The 20101-nt window shown below is 37.6% G+C and overlaps 1 protein-coding gene across 1 annotated transcript in view; it reads left to right on the forward strand.

Annotated features, from left to right (window-relative positions):
* The first annotated feature begins 6985 nt into the window (after nt 1-6985).
* The window catches only part of DNAJC24 (DnaJ heat shock protein family (Hsp40) member C24), a 39141-nt gene continuing 26025 nt past the window's right edge, over nt 6986-20101 (forward strand). Inside the window, exons 1-2 of the mRNA XM_006091608.3 lie at nt 6986-7065; nt 8111-8251. Of these exons, the coding sequence (XP_006091670.1) occupies nt 8141-8251 (111 nt within the window). The 5' untranslated portion in view covers nt 6986-7065; nt 8111-8140. The remainder of the gene's footprint in view (nt 7066-8110; nt 8252-20101) is intronic.

Consider the following 20101-nt stretch of genomic DNA (forward strand, 5'->3'; position numbering starts at 1 on the left):
ATTCATTAAGTATGTATTGAATCCTATCTAATATCTATAATTAAGAGATTTCAAAATATAAGTTAATTTGCCAAATATATTTTCAATCTTTTCAAATGTTGTAAGTTTGCCAATTCTCCATGTACTGAAAAGTATTATCGAGTTTCAAGTCCAAGGCTGGGAACCAAGTAAGAAAAGCACTTGAGTCCTGATGACAACTGGACTTATCTACCTAAAGCAAGAAACTGGGAAACAGGTATACTGTGGACTAAGATTAAAAAAAATGTTACAATGGACCTAGAAAATCTCCTTTTACATCTGGTTAAACCTTCTTTTATCTTACTTCTTCTTTTGCAGGACTACCCAACTATAACCTAAGATGTGAGATCTAAATAGAATTTTAAAAGTCCAAACTTAAATACATATATGTATGTTGTACCATGGAATTATTTTTCATTTTCTTGTACTGAAATAAGAAAATATATTTAAGTTTCCCTAAATGAAGGTAGAAACTAAATAAAATTAACATTCATAGAGATTAGCATTGCAGAATAGGATTTATTCTACCAATAAAAAATCATAGAGTCTTTCAAATTAATATATCTTACTGTCTTTCTCTAATGCTCCTGGTTCACCTGCAGCCCGTCAGACAAGGTAATAATGTATGATAATCACATGAAAATATACAATTAATATTCATCACCTCTCATTCCTCATCACTTTAGATGATCAGTAATGCAGAGTGAAAATGCTGTCAGATTTCTAATTGCTTTGTAATGGGCTTGAAACAGGGAAATCATTAAAGGCAAACAATCTGTCATTTGTCTGTTACTTTAACTATCTATCATACAAAAAAACTCATTAAAGAAATTGCTAATTAGCTATGAAAGACTATACTTATGGTGCATCTCCAGTAGATTAAAAAGTAATACTATGAATTGCTTTAAATATTTTCAAAATAATATTTTTGTGGAAATTCATCAGAGCCGATCTATTCTTCAGTATATTTTTTAAGCTGTGTGGTTTCATTATTTTGGAATCTAACCATCATTATAAATAAAACCCCTTTAGCATATAAGATTTGTTATTCATCAGTCTCTAAATAATTAAATCGAAAGGTTGCAAGAAGAAGCTGAAATGTTAAATGTGTTTATTACTAGTAAACTGACTCAAGAAGTAAAAAATAGTGCTATAGTAACCCTGAGGCTAAGTGAAGAATATATTTTAAAATATACCCTCATATCTCTGTGTATTTGAACTGTTGAAGTTGCAATGCTTCATTCATCTTAAATAATGCTATCGTTATACAAATATTATATTCAACTATTGAAATTAAGCATAACCTTAAACTCTGCATAAGAGATCAACTACTTTGAAATTTTTGCAGATATTAACCAACACTAAAATGTTTCATAATATTACTAAAAATAATTTTAAAGAGGAAGACAAATAAATTCTTTAAACATCTACACTGAATTTTACTTGTCTTATTAATGCTACCATTCTATCTGAGGTACTTAGTACTGTATTTTAAAAATCTATAATAATTACAGTAATCTAGTTTTAAAAACAAATAAGCATATAAACAAACATAATTCAGAAATGTTTTGTTAGCTATATAGTCCAATTGCATTTTATTTTAGAAAAATTATGAGAGTAACATAGATAACACTGTTATTTTGTTTTTCATTTTGGTAGTGATGAATTAAATTATGTATTTATTTCTTATAAAACATAATCTTAGTAATAAAGTCAAACTTCTTTTAAATATGTATACCTATTCATATCTATTGGAATGCACACACATTTCTAAACCAAAATGCAATGGCATGCTTAGCCTGGTGCCGTGATATGTACCAGCGAATTCCAAGCTAACTTCAAAAGGTTCCATAACACTCTGGAAACATCTTCATTATACTCCCTAATTGACTTAGTAAACAGACTTCATATCAACTATTTAACACATTTTAATCCACAAATTAACACCTTTTGATCATTCAGATTAACCTTTCTTCTGTGAGTCAATGACATGACAAAAATAATATAAACTTTTAAAAATTATTCAGGTTTAAAAAACATTTACAATGGAAGAATACTGTCTAAAAAAGAAATAGCATATAAATGCATTTCACCACATGGTCCAAAGAGACCATCACAAAGTTTCAAATTTCAAGGTATTTGAAAAGCTCACAGAAAAGCCACAGTGGTCATAAGAACAAAGAAAAAAGGGGTAAAGAACTGAATAGGGGAAATAATAAGTTGGTATTACTAAAAAAAAACACACACAGAAAAATGTATTTTATACAGAATTTTAAACATATCCATGAAAAGATTAAAACATCAGATATGAAGAAGTTAGGAAGACAAGAAAAAAATTCTCAGGTAAGATAAAGACCTTTAAGAGGTCAGAAACAAACTTGAAAGAACATTGACAAAACTGAAGAAAAAAAAAGGAAAACACAGCAACAGGTGTGACAGCAAAACCTACTGGCATTTACCTCTTTGACTCTCATATTTCATGCATTGCCTTACTCAAACTCAATGAATGTTCAGTGATGATTATTGCTGAAAAGGTGAAAGAAAGACTAGATCAAATGAAGACAACCAGCAAGGAGCAAAAAGGCAAAAATGAAAAACCATTTCTGAAAGATGAGGCACGATTATTCATTAGAGCTGATTCTCAATACTGTCTAGAGATTTATGATAAGCTGCCCCCTCCCAGAAAATAAGTTTCTCTAATTCTAGCCATTCATCTCTCCACTCACTTGAAACATTATTTAAGCTTAACACTTCCATACATCTTCCTGGACTAGCCTAATTTTGATTCAAGAATTTCAATCATCCAATTAATCTGCTTTATTCTATTCATGTAAGTTATTAACTGTCATAGCCCCTCTTATTTTCTTTGGCATAGTACTTTCCACAGATATTTCAGCTCCTTATTTACTGTAATCGTTGTCTACACTAATAAATTCTAAGCTTTTGAGAGGGTTGCAGCCAACTCTGTCTTGTGTCTTTTGTAACAGAATGTGGGACACATAGTAAACACGCAATAAATATTTATTAAGTGAATGAAAGCTATGTATGTACTATATCATTGTATTGTGTGTGTGTGTGTGTGTGTGTGTGTGTGTGTGTATCTCATCATTAGTTAATTCTATCTTCCCAGCAGATTCTAAATTGCTCTAGGGGCAATAATTTAATCTTAGAATATAACCATAATATTCTGTGGTACTTAAATATAGCTTAGGTCACTAATATAAAAATCCTAAAAATTCAGAGACAAATAAGATCAAGGGAATTAAAAAAGAGTTGGCTAAATAAACAAACAACCCAATTAACAAATGGGCAGAGGACATGAGCAAGCACCTCTCCCAAGAAGACATGCAAATGGCCAACAGATATGTGAAAAGATGTTCAACCTTATTAATAATTAGGGAAATGCAAATCAAAACTACAATGAGATACCACCTCACACCTGTTAGAATGACTATTATCAACAAGACAAGTAATAACAAGTGTCGGAGAAGTTGTGGAGAAAAGGGAATCCTCATTTACTGCTGGTGGGAGTGTAGACTGGTACAGCCACTATGAAGAATAGTCTGGCCATTCCTCAAAAAAATTAAGAATAGAGTTACCATATGACCCAGCAATCCATCTCCTGGATATATACCCAGAAAACTAAAAAACATATGTTTGAAACAATATATGCACCCCTATGCTCATTGCAGCATAGTTCATGGTGACAAAGGCATGGAGACAATCAAAGTGTCCTGTGATAGAAGATTGGATAAATATGTGGTACATACACAATGGAATAACTACTCAACCATAAGAAAAAATGAAACACTGCCACTGGGATAACATGAATGGGCCTTAAGAATATTATGCTAAGTGACACAAGCCAGCCAGAAAAAGCTAAGAACTATATGATTTCATTCATATGTGGGATATAAAACTGAAACTTGTGGACACAAACAGCAGTGTGGCAGTTGCCAGAGGGAAGGGGGTGGAGGTAAAGGTGGGTGTGGGCGAAGGAGACCTAATATATGGTGATGGAAGATGATTTGACTTTGGGTAGTGGATACACAGTGCAATATACAAATCTTGCATCATAGAAATTGACATCTGAAACCTATATGATCCTATTAACCAATGTCACCCCAATAAATTTCATTTAAAAAATAGTTGGCAAAGAAACTAGTAAAAGAGCCAGGTAAATATAATCCTAGGATAAAAAAAAATTAGCAGAAGTATACTGTAGCTATTGCAAATGTTATCCACTATTAAAAGCATAATTTACTAATATGATCTCAAAATAAAAATGTGTTAATGGATGGTGGTCATCCACACATTAGTTTATGGACAGGCAAGTACTAAAATGACAAACTAAATAAGAATGTGACTTTTTTACTAACACTACAACCAAGGGTCTTAAGCCCCTGCTACATCTATAGCTATAGCTACCTTTAGGTATAGTACTTGATCAATCACCATGAAATCAAACATTTAATGTATTTCTACCTTGCTTATGTTTATGCTAGTGACATAGGAATGAAGTTTTTGCTCATGCTTTTAATTTATCCTGCAAACTATAGTTCAACAAACATTTGGGTTTTATTTCATTTTTCTAATTCAATAGCTGGTGGCTTTTGTTTGCTCTGTATGGAAATTCCTAAAATACTGCTATAAATATCAAAACAAAATTTTAATTATTAATAACAACAGCTAACTTTTACTGAGTACTTATGACTTTCAGGCACTATTATCTTTTTAATCCTCACAACAAATCTATGACGGAAATACTATTATTATTCCTATTTTGCTTTGCACAGAGATTAATTTAAACTGTTCACATAATCAGTAAGAGGTGGAGTCTGGATTCAAACCTATGCAGTCAGTTTCCAGAGTTTATGCTCTTAACCACAATGCTAACAGTTTATATTTCTGAAATATTAATTTTTACATGAAATGGATAAATTACTTTCTTAAAATAAGGTAGTAAGAAATAAACCTATTCTAGGTACCCATCACTAGAACTCTAGAGAATGTGGCAAAATAGCTGGTGCTTAGTTTTTCTGAGAGGTGTTCCTACCCTCAGAGATCTTACAATCCAATTAGAAAATCAGAATATATATTTGAAGTGTATAACAATACCCTGTAGGATAGGATGAATGCAAGTTAGTAGTACACACAGGACTTGCTATGAAAGTTGAGAGGAAGAAAGTGATTTCCAAGGACTGGGAGATCATAAAAGGTCTGATAAAAGAGATAGGTCTTAAAGAAGGGATAAAAATCATAGGAGGAAGAAAAAAGCTAGGATATTACAATAAGTAAGGGGAACCTCGTGAATTATAGATGAAGTACTAAGAAAAGATCCAATCTATAATATCTATAATAATAAAAGCATAATATGCTAATTAGACCGGACATCCTTCCGGACAACCTTCCAGATGAAGCTGGGGCTTCGAGGGAAGCCCAGGTCCCAGGTGCCAGAGGGAAGCCGGTGCCAGCAGTTGGGGGAAGGAAGGCCTACTCTTGCATGAATTTCATGCATCGGGCCTCTAGTTGTTTATATGTTTTATGTATTAGATAATAGTGATGAGGCTGGAAAACTAAGGATCATATTGGGAAAGTAACTGAATGCCAGATTAAGGAGTTAGGACTTTATCCTCTTGACTACCTGCTCTGTTCAATACAGTAGTCACTAGTTGAATGTGGTTAGTCCAACTGCACTGTGCAGTTAAAATACACACCAGCTTTGAAGATTTAGTATGAAAAAAAGAATGTGTTATGTTTTTGTGTCTCCTATGAAGAACCTAATCTACACTCATAGCTTGAGATTTTTATTTTATTTTACTGTGTCATTCAGTTATTCTTTATAGTTCATACCATCATTAAATAATTGGCTATATTGAAATATTTTATTGAATGTGCTTAGGTTTATCCTGATTGCTCCTCAAACTGAGATTTTGTAGAAGAAAAATAATTTAAAAAAAGAAGGAAAGCAAATCTAAGCAGTAACAACAAAACAATCTTAACATTCCAAGTGAAATTAAATCATGCTGCCAAGAAATGCCATACAGTTTCTGCCTCTGGGCACAATGCAAGGAAGAAAGGTCAACATAAGGTAAGCAGCACAAAGAAGATACAAGGTAAAAGCATAACGGAAATAAAGAGAGATGGAAGAGGGGAAAAAACTAACCAAAAAGTTAACCGAGCAGTTTACTCTGCTTTTTCTGTAAGCTTCACAGATAGCATGGCTGCCCTGGGAATATACAGACTTGCTAAAAACCATGTTCTGCTGCTCTCACAATTAGCTATTTGGACTTGATCTTTGGTTTGTTTCTTCAACTACAAAGTGAGAAAATAACACCTGCCTTACCTTCCTCAGTGGGTTAAAGTAAAAGTGAAGCAAGACAGTAAATGTGAAAGGACTTGGAAGTGTGTGTGTGTGTGTGTCTTTTAAGCCAGTTGCTAAAATCTAAAAGAAACAATTTGGCTGAACATCTTTCCCAGAAAAAAAAATTAACTGAAAAAACAAACTATACGGCAAAGGTTTTATTTCTCTTAATGTTCGAATGAGAACATTCTAAGAGACGAATAGGGACTTGAGAGGAATCAGTTCTCATTCTTACACCCCACCCCCCACCCCCACCCCCGCCATAGTGCATTCACCAACCACAAAACGGGGAGCAGCGCCGGGTAGAGCGCTTTGGGGAGGGCGGGGGCTGCCGGAGGGATGGGGGCAGGCTCGCTGAGACAGGAGAGAGAAGCGAGGGTAACGGATCAGGGAGAAGAGGGAGTTTAGAAGGAAGGGAAAGATGCCTTTCCCTATAGCTCAAGCACTTACTGCTGCGAGTAAACTCCTTAGAAGCGTCGACTGGGTACCATAGCAGTGACTGGTTACCATAGCCACCGCGTCCCGGAGGGTGGAGCGACGCTTCCGCGTAGTGCCTCGGCCACTACGCCTCGACTGGAAACGTGGTCACGTAAGAACAATAACTTCCGGCGGAAAAAGAAGCCGGTCCCGAGTTTTGGCCGACCGGTAGCGGGGAGTCCGTTCCGACGCCTCTATGAAGTTTGGTAAGTTGTTTTCGAGTGGAGCCAGCGGAGGGTACTCGCCTGTGGCTGACGATAGAGCCGCTTGTGAGTTCAGTGAATTACGAGGACCCATTTTTGAGGAGGCCTTGCTGTCTCCTGAAGTTCACAGCTGCGGGCAGAGGTTGCCTGGTGTCCGGGCTCCTGGCGGGGTCTCTGCTGTAGCCTGGAGACTTCCGACAGTATCCTCGGGGGGACGGAGTCAGGGGGCTCTGCGCGCTCCCCCAATCGCAGGGGGATTCTTGTTCGCTACCTCCAGTGTGATGGGCTGTTTCTGGTATTATTCTTAAAAAATAATTTGGAAGAAAAGAAGTGAATTGGGACATTTAAGAGGGAATGCTCCCAAATTCATCTTAATTCTTTGGTCTTTTGCTTTGCTTTAAAAAAAATAAAATCGTTTTGTGAACATTTCTTAAGCCCCTTTAGTGTGTTTAGTGAGTACTTACTGTGTGCCACGTTTACCATAAGACCTGCAGAAATACCTTCTTAGAGGGTCATCCATCACTCGGGTTCATGATCGAATTCAGTTGTTTTCAATGCTGTTGTATATTCCTTAATTTAAGACTTAAGAAGCGTATAGCATGAAACATCCAACAAGCTTTCCATACATGTCTGTACTGTTATACATGAAATTCTTGGAGTGTTTTAAATTTTTTTAAATTTATGTTAGAGAGAGAGGAAGGGAGGGAGGGAGGGAGAGAGAGAGAGAAGACAGAGAGGTACATCAGTTTGTTGTCCCACTTATTCATGCATGCATTCATTGGTTGATTCTTGTATGTACCTTGACCGGGTATCGAACCCACAACCTTCACTTATTTGACAACGCTTTTTAACAAACTGAGCCACTCAGTCAGGGCTCTTGGGGTGTTTTAAACAAAAATATATGCTTCATCAGGTTTGCCTTATAATAATGATTCACTCAACTAGATATCTAAATGTTAAGGAACTGAGAAAAGCAGTACTTGCTTATTTCATACATACATGCAAACTGTACTGAATTTAATTAATTGTCATCAATATTTTTATTCAGCTGATCAAAGAAGGCCCACTTGTTCAGTGGATGATGGCATTTGGGCAGATACCAAAAAAGGATTGGTACAGCATTCTGGGGGCAAACCCGTCTGCAAGTATGGCTGACCTAAAACAAAAGTATCAAAAACTCATATTAATGGTAAGTCTGTTCTTTCAGATTTTAAATCATTGGGGAGGGGGTGGGGGAAGGGGAAATCAGTTATTTTTATATGACCAGATATTTGTTTCCATAAAATGGATATATGATATTCAAGCAGGAATCATGGTATTAATATGGTGAGTTGAACCTTAGCTGGTTTGGCTCAGTGGATAGAGCGTCTGCCTGTGACTGAAGGGTCCCAGGTTCAATTCCGGTCAAGGGCACATGCCCAGGTTGCAGGCTGGATCTCCAGTAGGGGGCTTGCAGGAGGCAGCCAATCAATGACTTTCCCTTTCTCTCTGAAATCAATAAAAATATATTATATATATATATATATATATATATATATATATATATATATATATGGTGAGTTAAAAGTTTTAATCATATTGTAAAAAAAAAAAGTTAGTTTGAGGTGAGATAGAATGGCTATTTGGAGCAGGAGATCTGAGTTACCCTGTTTCTACCACTAACTGTGAGAACTTGGACAAGTTACTTTTCCCTGTATGTGCCTCTGTGAGGTATAATGAAATAATCTATGTAAAATGCTTAAAAGTTAGCATCCAGTAGCCACTAGTTATATATGGCTATTGAGCACTTAAAATGTAGCTTAGTTCAAACTCAGATATGCTGAAATAAATATAAAATACAAGTTGGATTTTAAAGACTTAGTACAAAAAAATCTATTGTTTTGCTGATTACATATAGAAATGATAATATTTTGGATGTATTGTCTGTTCCACATTTAAACAATATATGTGAATATATTTGAACACATAAGGAAATATATTATTAAAATTGATCTCATCTTTTTACTTTTTAAACATTGAATGTGTCTTGCAATTATATTTTCTTTTCTTTTTTTATTTTTTTTTTTAAATTTTGCAATTATATTTTCATGAGTGGATATTGAACTTTGTTAGATTTTTAAAAAATATTTATTGAAGTTTGCATATATTAATTTCCTCCTTTAATCTGTGAGTTCCATTGGTTTTTCATAGTGTTAAATCTATTTTGCATTCCTAGGATAAACAAATCTCATTCATTCATGAATTATTATAGTTTTTATATGTTGCAGTATCCTAATTGCTGTTATTTTGTTAAGAATTTTTATGTCTAGATTTATGATGTCTGTGTCTAAATATAGTATAACAGATATGCTGGTTATATAAAATAATTGGGGAGTGATTCCATTTTTTTCGTTTCTGAAAGATTGAGATAGCCTTTATTTTTTATTTAAATGTTTAATAGAATTTACTAGGCAGTTATCAAGAATTTGTCCATTCCTTTATGAAGTTAAATTTATTATTATAATGTTCATACTATCTTCTTATTCTTGAATTGCTATAAGGTATAAATTTATGTTTTCCCTTTTATTCTTTACATTGGCAATTTAAAAAAAATTTTTTTTTTTCCGGATCAGTCTTGGTAGAGGTTTATCTCTTTTATTAATCTTTGCCAAGAACCATGTTTTACTTTGTTGATTGTTTGGTATTGTTTGTCTATTTTTCTTCACATGATTTCTGCTTTTAATTTTATTATATCCTTTCTTCTACTTACTTGCTTCTCATTTTCCAGCTTATTAATGAAGAAACTTCCATTGTTATTGATTGTACACCTGTCTTCTTTTCTAAGCCAGAAGCACAAATTTTGATGTGTATATTCATTATCATTTAGTTCAAAATATTTGAAAATTTCTCCTGTAATAGTTTTCTTTGTCTTGTGGGTTACTAAGAAATACATTATTTAACTTGAAAATGTTGGAAAACGTTCAGATCTTTCTATTACTGATTTCCAATTTAATTGTGTTGTGGTTAGAGAATGTACTTGGTATGCTTTCATTCCTTTGGAATTTATTAAATCTTTTTTTATGGCCTAGCATATGGTCTATCTTGGTGAATGCTTCTAATCACTTGAAAATTGTGTACTCCATTATTGAATATAGTGTTCTGTAAATATCTACTAGGTTATGTTGATATGTTGTTCAAATATTCTATATTATTGTAGATTTTTTGTCTGTTTTATCAGTTTGTAATTGTAGATTTTATTATTTTTTTCTTTAATTCTATTAAAATTTTTTAATGTATTTGGGGTTATTTTTATTAGGTACATATATATTAAAGATTGTCATCTTCATGAATTTGAACCTTTGATCATTATAAAATTCCCTTCTCTATTTCTCATAGTACTCTTCTTGGCATCTACTTTGATATTAATATAGCTACACAAGCTTTCATGTACTGTGTTTGTATGATTTCTTTTTTACCATCCTTTCAGTCTGTCTCTTTTATGTTTAAAGAATGTTTTCTTGTATATAGCAAATAATTAGGGTTAAAAAAATTCTGTCCATCTGTCCATCTCATGCTTTTTATTGGGAGAGTTTAGTCCATTTACATTCCTCCCCACCCTCACCAGCTTTATCTATAATAACAAAAGTGTAATATGCTAATTAGACTGGACATCCTTACGGACGAAGCCAGGGCTGCTAGGGAAGCCCAGGTACTGGGTGCCAGAGGGAAGCCGGTGCTGGCAGCTGGGGGAAGGAAGGCCTACTCTTACACGAATTTCGTGCATCGGGCCTCTAGTTGAGATATAACTGGCATATATCATTGTGGAAGTTTAAGGTGTACAATGTGATGATTAATACACATATATTTTGTGAAATGATAACCACAATAAGGTTTGTCATCTCACATAGTTACCATTGTGTGTGTGTGTGTAGAACCTTTAAGATTTACTCTCTTAGCAACTTTCAGGTATACAATGCAATATTGATAACTGTCGTCATTGTACTGTACACTAAATCTCCAAATTGATCTTATAATTGGAAGTTTGTATTCTTTGACCATCTTATCTCTCCCACCCCCTAGTTCATTTACATTTTATGTAATTATTAGAGGCCCGGTGCACGGATTCATGCACTGGTGGGGTCCCTCGGCCTGGCCTATGGGGATCGGGCCAAAAACGGTTTTCTGACATCTGTGAGGGGTCCCAGATTGTGAGAAGGCACAGGCCAGGCTGAGGGACCCCACCGGTGCATGATCAAGGTCAGAGAAGGGATTGTGGGAGGGCTCCAGGGCGTATCCGGCCCATCTCTCCCAGTCCCAATCAGCCGGACCTTAGCAGCAAGCTAACCTATGGTTGGAGCGTCTGCCCCCTGTTGGTCAGTTTGCATCATAGTGACTGGTCAAACAGTTGAATGGTCAGACACTTATCATATTAGGCTTTTATTATATAGGATTGACAATCTTTGGGCTTAAATCTGTAATCTTTTAGTTTTTAGATTTGTCTAATTTGCTATTTGTTCCTCCATTTTGCCTTCCTTACCATCTTTTGGGTGAATCAAGTATTTTTTCAAGAATCAAGTATTCTATATGTCAAGTTTTCAGTTTAATTGTGTACCATTTTAACTTGATCCTCTATTATACTGATCACTAGAGGCCTGAAGCATGAAATTTGTGCAAGGGGTTTGGCCCTCGCAGCCATGGCGGCTTGCCTTAGCCCTTGTAGCTGTGGTGGCTTGCCTTGGCCCTCGCCGCCCCGGCTTTGTCCAGATGGTCATTCATCTGTCTGGTCTAATTAGCATATTATGCTTTTATTATTACAGATATTTTAAAGTTTCTGTTGGGGTCCATCCCCAGCAGGTCCAGGGGTTCCCAAAGGTGTGGACAGAGTCGGCGAAGAAGGAATGACACGGATGCAGCTTTCAGTTGATCAGCATAGTTGGGTTCTCCAGCCAGGTTCAGTCTTTATTGTCCTGTTACATCTGTATTTATACCAGTTGATTTTAATCCTATCCATTCTATTCCAAAGGTTAGGGCGTTTCTTATCTCCATTCCAAGGTTACTCTATTGTTCTATTAAGCTACAAGGAAGTAACTGAAGGAGATTATCCTAAGTAAAGATTATGTAGCTTAAGCGTGATTGTTCGTAGTTAAAGTGATTAACTACCCGCCTGGCACTTAGTTAAGGGGTTTTACTGATTCCCTTCCTTAGTCCCAAACAACCTTTCTCGGAGAGGTGACCTTGGTTAAAACACATAGCGCTAAGAAGGGGAGCAACCATATTAAGAACAGTATGCCATATACCCCAGGTCCCTTGAAACATATGCTGTGCAGATGTTTCTTCCCTGCAGCGACTGTGTCAAGCATCAAGGATGGACCGGCTTCCGGCAAGTTTCTATCTGATAATTCGAACATCTGGGTCTACTCTTCGTCAAATTCTATATTCTTTCGTTATGATGGATCACATTTTCTTGTCTCTTTGCCCGTCTTATTTTATATTAAATGCCAAAAAATTGTTTGTGAATAAACAGTAGAGACTGAGGTAAATAATATATTCATGGGAATGGGCATGCCCCTTTTACAAGGCAGTTTGTGTGGCAAGCTAAGTTACTCTTATTTTCCTTTTGAGTTCTCTTTGTTTTTTCCCTTCCTTTGGTTGTAGAGACACTCTCTTTTCATATATTTGGTGACCCTTTGTTGTCTGTTCATATTTAAGAATTAAGTTACAAGCTTATTTGGAGGTTCCTATGCACAGCTAGGGGTTTTCATTAGGTAGGGCAAATCATTTTGTTGGATGACCTCACATGTGCAGCATCTGAATCCATATCCGAGAGGGGAATTCTCAAATTGTCTGGCTGTGAAGATGGGAACTTGGATTCGTGCCACTCCCTATGTCAACTTTTTCCTTTGATTGTCAGTGCAAAATTGCATCCTACCCCTCAACCTGATGCTCCCGAATCCAGAACCTTCTCTGGTCTATCTCTTCACACAGTAAACTTCTGATTTTCTGCTATGGCAGGAGAGAGTAGATGTCTGGCTTTATGATGAGGAGGAGAGCTGGTATCTAATTATTTCTTCTAAAGTCTGAACCAGTCTTCCTGCTGATTTAGTCATGTCCCTCAAACCAACGTTCAAACATACTTACTGCCCCTGTTTTTTTTTAGCTTTTCTGGCCTCTGCATGAATGAGCTCACTTCTTGTCTCTTGCTTCAGGCTTAGGTTTCAGTTTTCTCGAGTAGATTGAATTGGTTACCAGTTATTGATCCATTTTTGGTGTCTCTCACCTACTTTTTCTCTTCTCTCCTATTGAATTTGTTCTTATGCATTTATACCTTCGCCTTTAAAAAGTATTATTCTTGCCCTAGCCAGTTTGGCTCAGTGGATAGAGCATCAGCCTGGGGACCGAAGGGCCCAGGGTTCGATTCCGGTCAAGGGCACATGCCCAGGTTGTGGGCTCGATCCCTATTGGGGGACTTGCAGGAGGAGCCGATCCATGATTATCTCTCATCAGGAATGTTTCTATCTCTCTCTCCTTCCTTGCTCTCTGAAATCAATAAAAAAATATTTTAAAAAAATTATTATTCTTTTGCAATTATATTAGTAGAGTTTTGGGAGAGATCAGGGTTAATTGTGCATATGAACTTGCTATTTAGTAGAAGCCCTGAACTATTCTTATTTCCCTTTAGGGGCCAGATACCCTTCCTTGGCCATAGGCCTTTGCATTTGCTTCTGTCTCTGCCTGGTGCACAGTGCCCCTTCCCCTACCTCACCTGATGAACTCTTACTGATTGATTCAAAATTATCTTAGTTGTAAGTCCCTGCTGCCCCCATCCCTGCCATGTTTCCCTTCCTGGTGGATACCCTCCCCCAGTAGAAGTACATTTAGGTTTATTTTTCTAGGACAGGAGAGGTATAGCTGGCAAGTAAGGAGAATGAAGGTAGCTGGAGTGTGGAAAAAAGTTTTTTTCTGCTTTTCCTTTTAAAAGATAAAGAGAGACTGGAGCATGTTTAAGTTTCATGAGAAATAGCCAAGAGAAAGCTCAGGATTGAAATGATAGGAGAGAGAGAATAACTGACAGAAGGCAGAAGGGGATGTGACCTGAAGCATAGATAGAAGGGAAAGAGAAAGGAGGGACCTGTCTCTGTTTTTACTGGAGAGAAGGAAGAAAGGATGGGTGCAAGAGCTGGTTCATTTGTCATTTACATGGCAGGAAGTTGATGAGCTCTCATTTGGTGGCTTCATTTTTTTCTCTTTAATAAAGAAGACAGAGTTACCTGTTGAGAGAAGGTGAGAGAGGGAGTAGTGGAATTATAGGAGAGAGAATTTTAACAAGCGTTATTCTGCCAAGAATCCCAAAACGCAGCTATGCATATTATAGCAGCAAGGAGTCTTGGCTAATAACTAATTGTACAGAAGACAACCAGAGTTATAAAGAGCCACCGCAACAATCCGCCTGACATTTTAGCCTCTTTTTGCCTGGGTTGCAGTGTCTTTGGTTCCTGTATTACAGCTTAGCACAATAATTTATATTCATAATTATGGCTATGGGTTAAATTACATTCAGCATATTCTGTTTAAGAAGGTGAGGAAGCATGCAGTAGTAAGTATATAATTAGTAGCATGTATACTATACTTCATAATTTTTTCTTTACAATTTACAAATGCTTTCACATCTTGCCTAGTTTATCCTCTCAGTAGTCCTGAAAAAGGCAGGTAATATTATTATCCCCATGTTCTCAGTTGAGAGAGCCAAGGCTTAGTTACAGTTAAGTGGTTTGGCTACAACACACAATTAGTAAGGGGTCAAATCTGGGCTTGACCACATATCCTTTGCCTCTAAATTCTCTCCCATTATGTCAGTTGTTTAAAGGCATACTATTTGGTGTTCTGGATTTCCATGAGACACCTAATTCACATACAATTGATGAAGTATTTCAGAAGGTCAGACATAATTACTACTCTCTCTTTTAATTTTGAAAGAATCCTAGATTATATATGGCTTATGGAATGAAACTTGTTTTCTTAATATTCTCTTGTATGAGTTTAGAGTTTCAAAAAGAGTTACGAAGCAGAAAATTATAAGGGAAAAATCATGCTATTTATTTTGCTTATTAAATTTTTTTTTCCAAAAATGGACTTTTAGTTTATATTCTTGCTTTCCAATTTGAATTACCATATTTTCTCTGACTTTCAACAATGTCTCAAAAACAGTTGGAAAATAAAATTACATTTGACAAATACCATTCTGTATCTAATTTTGTAAAAAGGCATATTTATTTTGTGTACTTTTTCAAGTTCAAAAGACTTTGAATTTAACACCTACATAATTAGTTGTTGGGGTAAAATATTGCTAAATCATAGGCTGCTAAGTTTACAATACATGTTGATTTAGTAAATACTGTTTCCTTATTTTACTTTTTGTAAATGTAGTGCTTATTCAAGGTCCCAATTCTGAAAATAAAAATTTATTGACTGAGATATTTTAGAATTGCTTAAAGATATATATATAAATGTAAAGTGCAGAATTAGCCTCAAAGACATACTAGTATTTCACATACCATTGTGTGTTGCCTAATAATTTACTGTAAACAAATAATAATGATAATGACTCAACATTTCCTAGCAGCATTTTATTAATAGGGACTTTACTTATTAATAAAAGTACATTGCTCTTTTCTCCTTATGAATCAATTTCTAAAATATTATTTTAGTTTTCTATTAAGTTGAAGAATAATCCATTGCTTTGAAATGGTTTAACATCAATAATGATTAGTTATATTATTCCCATATTTTTGCAGTTATGCATATAAAAATTACTATTTACTGAGAATAAAGTTTGCCTCCAAAAACTTTGTCAAATTGAAAATTGGGGGTCTTTTCCCATTGGTGCTGATAATATTACAGGATACCTTTCAACTGGAAAAGAATTATTGTGTTGGAAAATTATATGCTGTTGTTACTATAAGTTCCATAATCTTAAAGAAAATTCATGTATTTTGAGGTATAAAATGCCACTTAATACTTATATGGCCATTCAGAGGTTCTGTTTTATTTATAAGTGGATATATATATATATATATATATATATATATATATATATTAGGATTAAGCTAGTTCTATAATACTAGAGGTTCGGTGCACAAATTCGTGCACGGGTGAGGTCCCTCGGCCTGGCCAGCGATCGGGACCGATCTGGGGAGGTGGGGGGAGGCCACCTGCCGAGGGGAGGAACCGTGGGAGGTTGGCCCCAGCAGCAATCTAACCAACAGCCGATTTCATTAGGAATTGGGCTCCCTCCTCCCTCCTATCTGGGCCTGGGGTGTGGGTGAACCAGATTTGGGGCTGTCAGGGCCCCAGCAGCAAGCTAAGTTATGGCCAATTCCATGAGGAATCGGGCTCCCTCCTCCCTCCTGTCTGGATCTGGGGTGCGGGTGAACCAGATTCAGGGCTGTCAGGTCCCCAGCAGCAAGGTCTGGGTCAGTGCGCATCATAGCTACCAGCCAGTGGTCTGGTCATAACAGTCACTTAGGCTTTATATACATAGACTAGAGGCCCGGTGCACGAAATTTGTGCACAGGCAGGGGGGTTCCTCAGCCTGGCCTATGTCCTCTCGCAATCTGGGACCCCTCAGGGGATGTCAGGCCTAAACTGGCAGTCGGACATCCCTCTTGCAATCCGGGACACTGCATGCACCAGTGACCATACTTTTCATACAGGTAAAAGGCATCTTGCTGTTATATGGGCAGCTACATTTTTTTGCCCTGATTATAAAAAGTAGTACATAACATGATCCTTCTGAGGCAGTAGTACCATTTTCCCCATCTTGTGGGTGGAAAAACTGAAGCAGAGAGAAGTTAAGTAATTGGTTTTATCACACACTTATAAGTGTCAGAATCAGGGCTGACCACAAAATGTGCAAGCCAGAGTCCATGCATGTCATCGCTGCATGATCCTGTTTTTACAGTGTTAGAGTAGCCTTGCCAGGTTTTAATTTTTAAATCTAAGAGACTGTTCCCAATATATAGGGTAGGGTCCGTAGGCCTGGCCGGCGATCAGAGCCAATCTGTGGGGCGACTGGCAGTCAGGGTGATTGGGGGCCCCCGCTGGCACCTGCCTTGGCTGGTGGCCTGGTGCTGCCTTCTGGCTGGCCCCACCCCCCGATTGCCGCCGCCAATTGCTTCCCTCTCGGGGCAGTGTGTGTCATAGAGACCGGTCGTTCTGCCATTCGGTTGATTTACATATTAGGGTTTTATTATATAGGATATTTTAGAATCTTGAAAAAGAAAGTAGAAAGGATATCTGTGCTATATAAAGTTGGAGGAGAATTATCACATGGGAAAAGAAGGGAGCTACGAATAATTCCTTAAACAGGTCTTTTGACTACTTTACAAAATGAAGTGACCTTGATTATAGAAAAGAAATCTAGGCATGGAGACTTTTGTGAAAAAAACTGGGAGTGTTGTAAGTAAAAATCAGAAGGTTGTAACTTGTAATAAACAGTATAATTTTTGTTGGTGTGGTAAACTGTTTAGCTATCATCCAGGTGTTATATAGGATGCAAGATATCCTATATAATAAAAGCTTAATATGCAAATTGTCACCTCAACCAGGGGGCGGGGCAGCAGGTGGCCAGGGGAAGGGAGGCCCCCAGCCAGCAGCTGGCAGCTGCTAGGGACCCTACTCGTGCATGAATTTCGTGCACTGGACCTCTAGTTTAACAATAAATTACTTAGGTATTTCATGGAGACACTATTATAAACTAGTTTCTATTGTAAAAGTGGTAGGATTAAGATATTTTAAGTGAACATGGAAGTAATAATTTCAGCTAACACATAGCACTGTGTATCAGGCACTGCTTTAATCAATCTATGTGTATTTACTCTAATCCTGTGAGTTGAGATATGATTATTATCTCTAACATATAGATGAGGAAATTGAGGCTCAGAAATTAAGTAATACATTGGTTAGTGACAAGAAATTATGATACACTCTCTATATATTTTGAAAACTGGGTAAATAAAAAAGAGGAGTTGCCTTATCAATGTTTTTTTTCCTTCCCCACTGCATTCATGCAGCATTAATAGATTTTACCTCTTTAGAGGATAGGTAGTATTTATGTTAAAGGTGCAGAATAGTGAAGGGTTAAAAATGTGGGTTCTGGAGATAGTTTCCTGGGTTTGATTTCTGGTTCTGTCATGTATTAGTTCTGTGATTCTGAGCCAGCTCCATAACTTCAGGTCTTTTTCCTTATCTGCAAAATTAATGTGAATCATCATTTATTCATAGCAAATATTTATTGAATGCCTACTATGTGCCAGCTCTTTTGTAGGCATTTAGTAACTAAATTAGGGGCCCAGTGCATGAATTCATGCACCTTGAAAGGAACTGTGGGTCACAAGGCTGCAGTGGGCACAGGGGCGGGTCTTGGCCCATCCTTCGAGCTCCCACCCAGCCCCTCCCGCCATGGCCCCGGTCCCCTGTCTGTTGGCAGCCCCACTGATGGCGCAGAGTGTTTGGGGCTAGCGCCAGCAGTGGGTGCGAGCAGGGCCAGCGCCATCAGTGGGTGTGAGTGGTGGCTGTTGCCCTGATCGCCCCTCAGGAGCAGGGGGATGTGGAGAAGCCCTTAGGGGCAATTGGGGCTGGCAGCCACCACTTACACCCCCTGACGGTGCCAAGCTATTGGGGCTGGCGCTGGGCGCCAGTAGTGGGTGCGAGCGGGGCCAGTGCCGGCAGCAGGTGTGAGCACAGGTGGGATGCACGGGAGCAAAGAATTTTCAGTAACCACCAGAAGCTTGACCCAATAATAGTGACTGGCGCCCCGCCTTGGTCTGGTGCCCCTGCTCACCTCCACCATACCACTGCAGCCGACGCCCACCATATTCCCCGTGTGCCCCCTGGTGGTCAGTGCACATCATAGCGACCGGTTGTTCAGTTATTCAGTTGTTTGGTTGTTCTACCATTCGGTCTATTTGCACATTAGCCTTTCATTATATAGGATATCTATCTCAGAGGGTCATTTTAAGGATTTAAATAAATTATTCTTATAAAGCATTTAAAACTGCAAAAATATTAGATGGTAAACAGGTGAACAAAATTGTATGTGAACATTTATATGTCTATAAGGCATTTTATATATTGATATATATTTAAGACATAAATTCTATTTAAAAAGATTAAACAAATGATAAGAAAACTTGTGTAAAATAATAATGCTAAACAATAATTGAAAGGGGAAAAGTGAAAATTTTAAAGATACATTTACATTTAGAATTTTTTTATGATTTGGTGTAAATTATTTACAGTATGCCAAAATATAACAAAACAAAAACAAAAAGACATTTTGCCCAGTGTTTCCCAAAGGAATTAATATTACACTTTTGTTAAAGTTTTGGAATTCACTAGAGCATTGTTGTTCCACTTTTTTTATTTGGGGGGGGGCGGTGTGTGTCCCTCAAACCAGCCTGCACCCTCTCCAATCAGGTACCCAGGACTGCTGGCTCCCAACCGCTCGCCTGCCTGCCTGCCTGATTGCCCCTAACTGCTCTGCCTACCAGCCTGATCAATGCCTAACTGCTCCCCTGCCATCCTGATCAATGCCTAACTGCTCCCCTGCCAGCCCGATTGCCCCTAACTGCCTTCCCCTGCTGGCCTGGTTGCTCCTAACTCTCCCCCCCTGCAGGCCTGGTTACCCCCAACTGCCCTCCCCTGCTGGCCCAGTCACCCCTAACTGCCTTCCCTTGCCAGCCTGGTCGCCCCTAACTGCCCTCCCCTGCCAACCCGATTGCCCCTAACTGCCCTCCCCTGCCGGCCTGGTCACCCCTAAATGGCCCTCCCCTGCCAACCCGATTGCCCCTAACTGCCCTCCCCTGCCGGCCTGGTCACCCCTAACTGCCCTCCCCTGCCTATCTGTTTTCCCCTATATTGCTTTCTTTCTGTCGTGCTTGTTTTCTGTTTATTGTCCCTATCATGTTATATTTATTAATCACTAACTGCCCTTTTCACTCCAGTTATAAATATCCTAATTTACCATCACCATTTAATTATTTTTCTTTTTTTTTTTTTTTTA

The sequence above is a fragment of the Myotis lucifugus genome, unplaced genomic scaffold (genome assembly GCF_000147115.1).
Source record: "Myotis lucifugus unplaced genomic scaffold, Myoluc2.0 scaffold_92, whole genome shotgun sequence".
NCBI lineage: Eukaryota > Metazoa > Chordata > Mammalia > Chiroptera > Vespertilionidae > Myotis > Myotis lucifugus.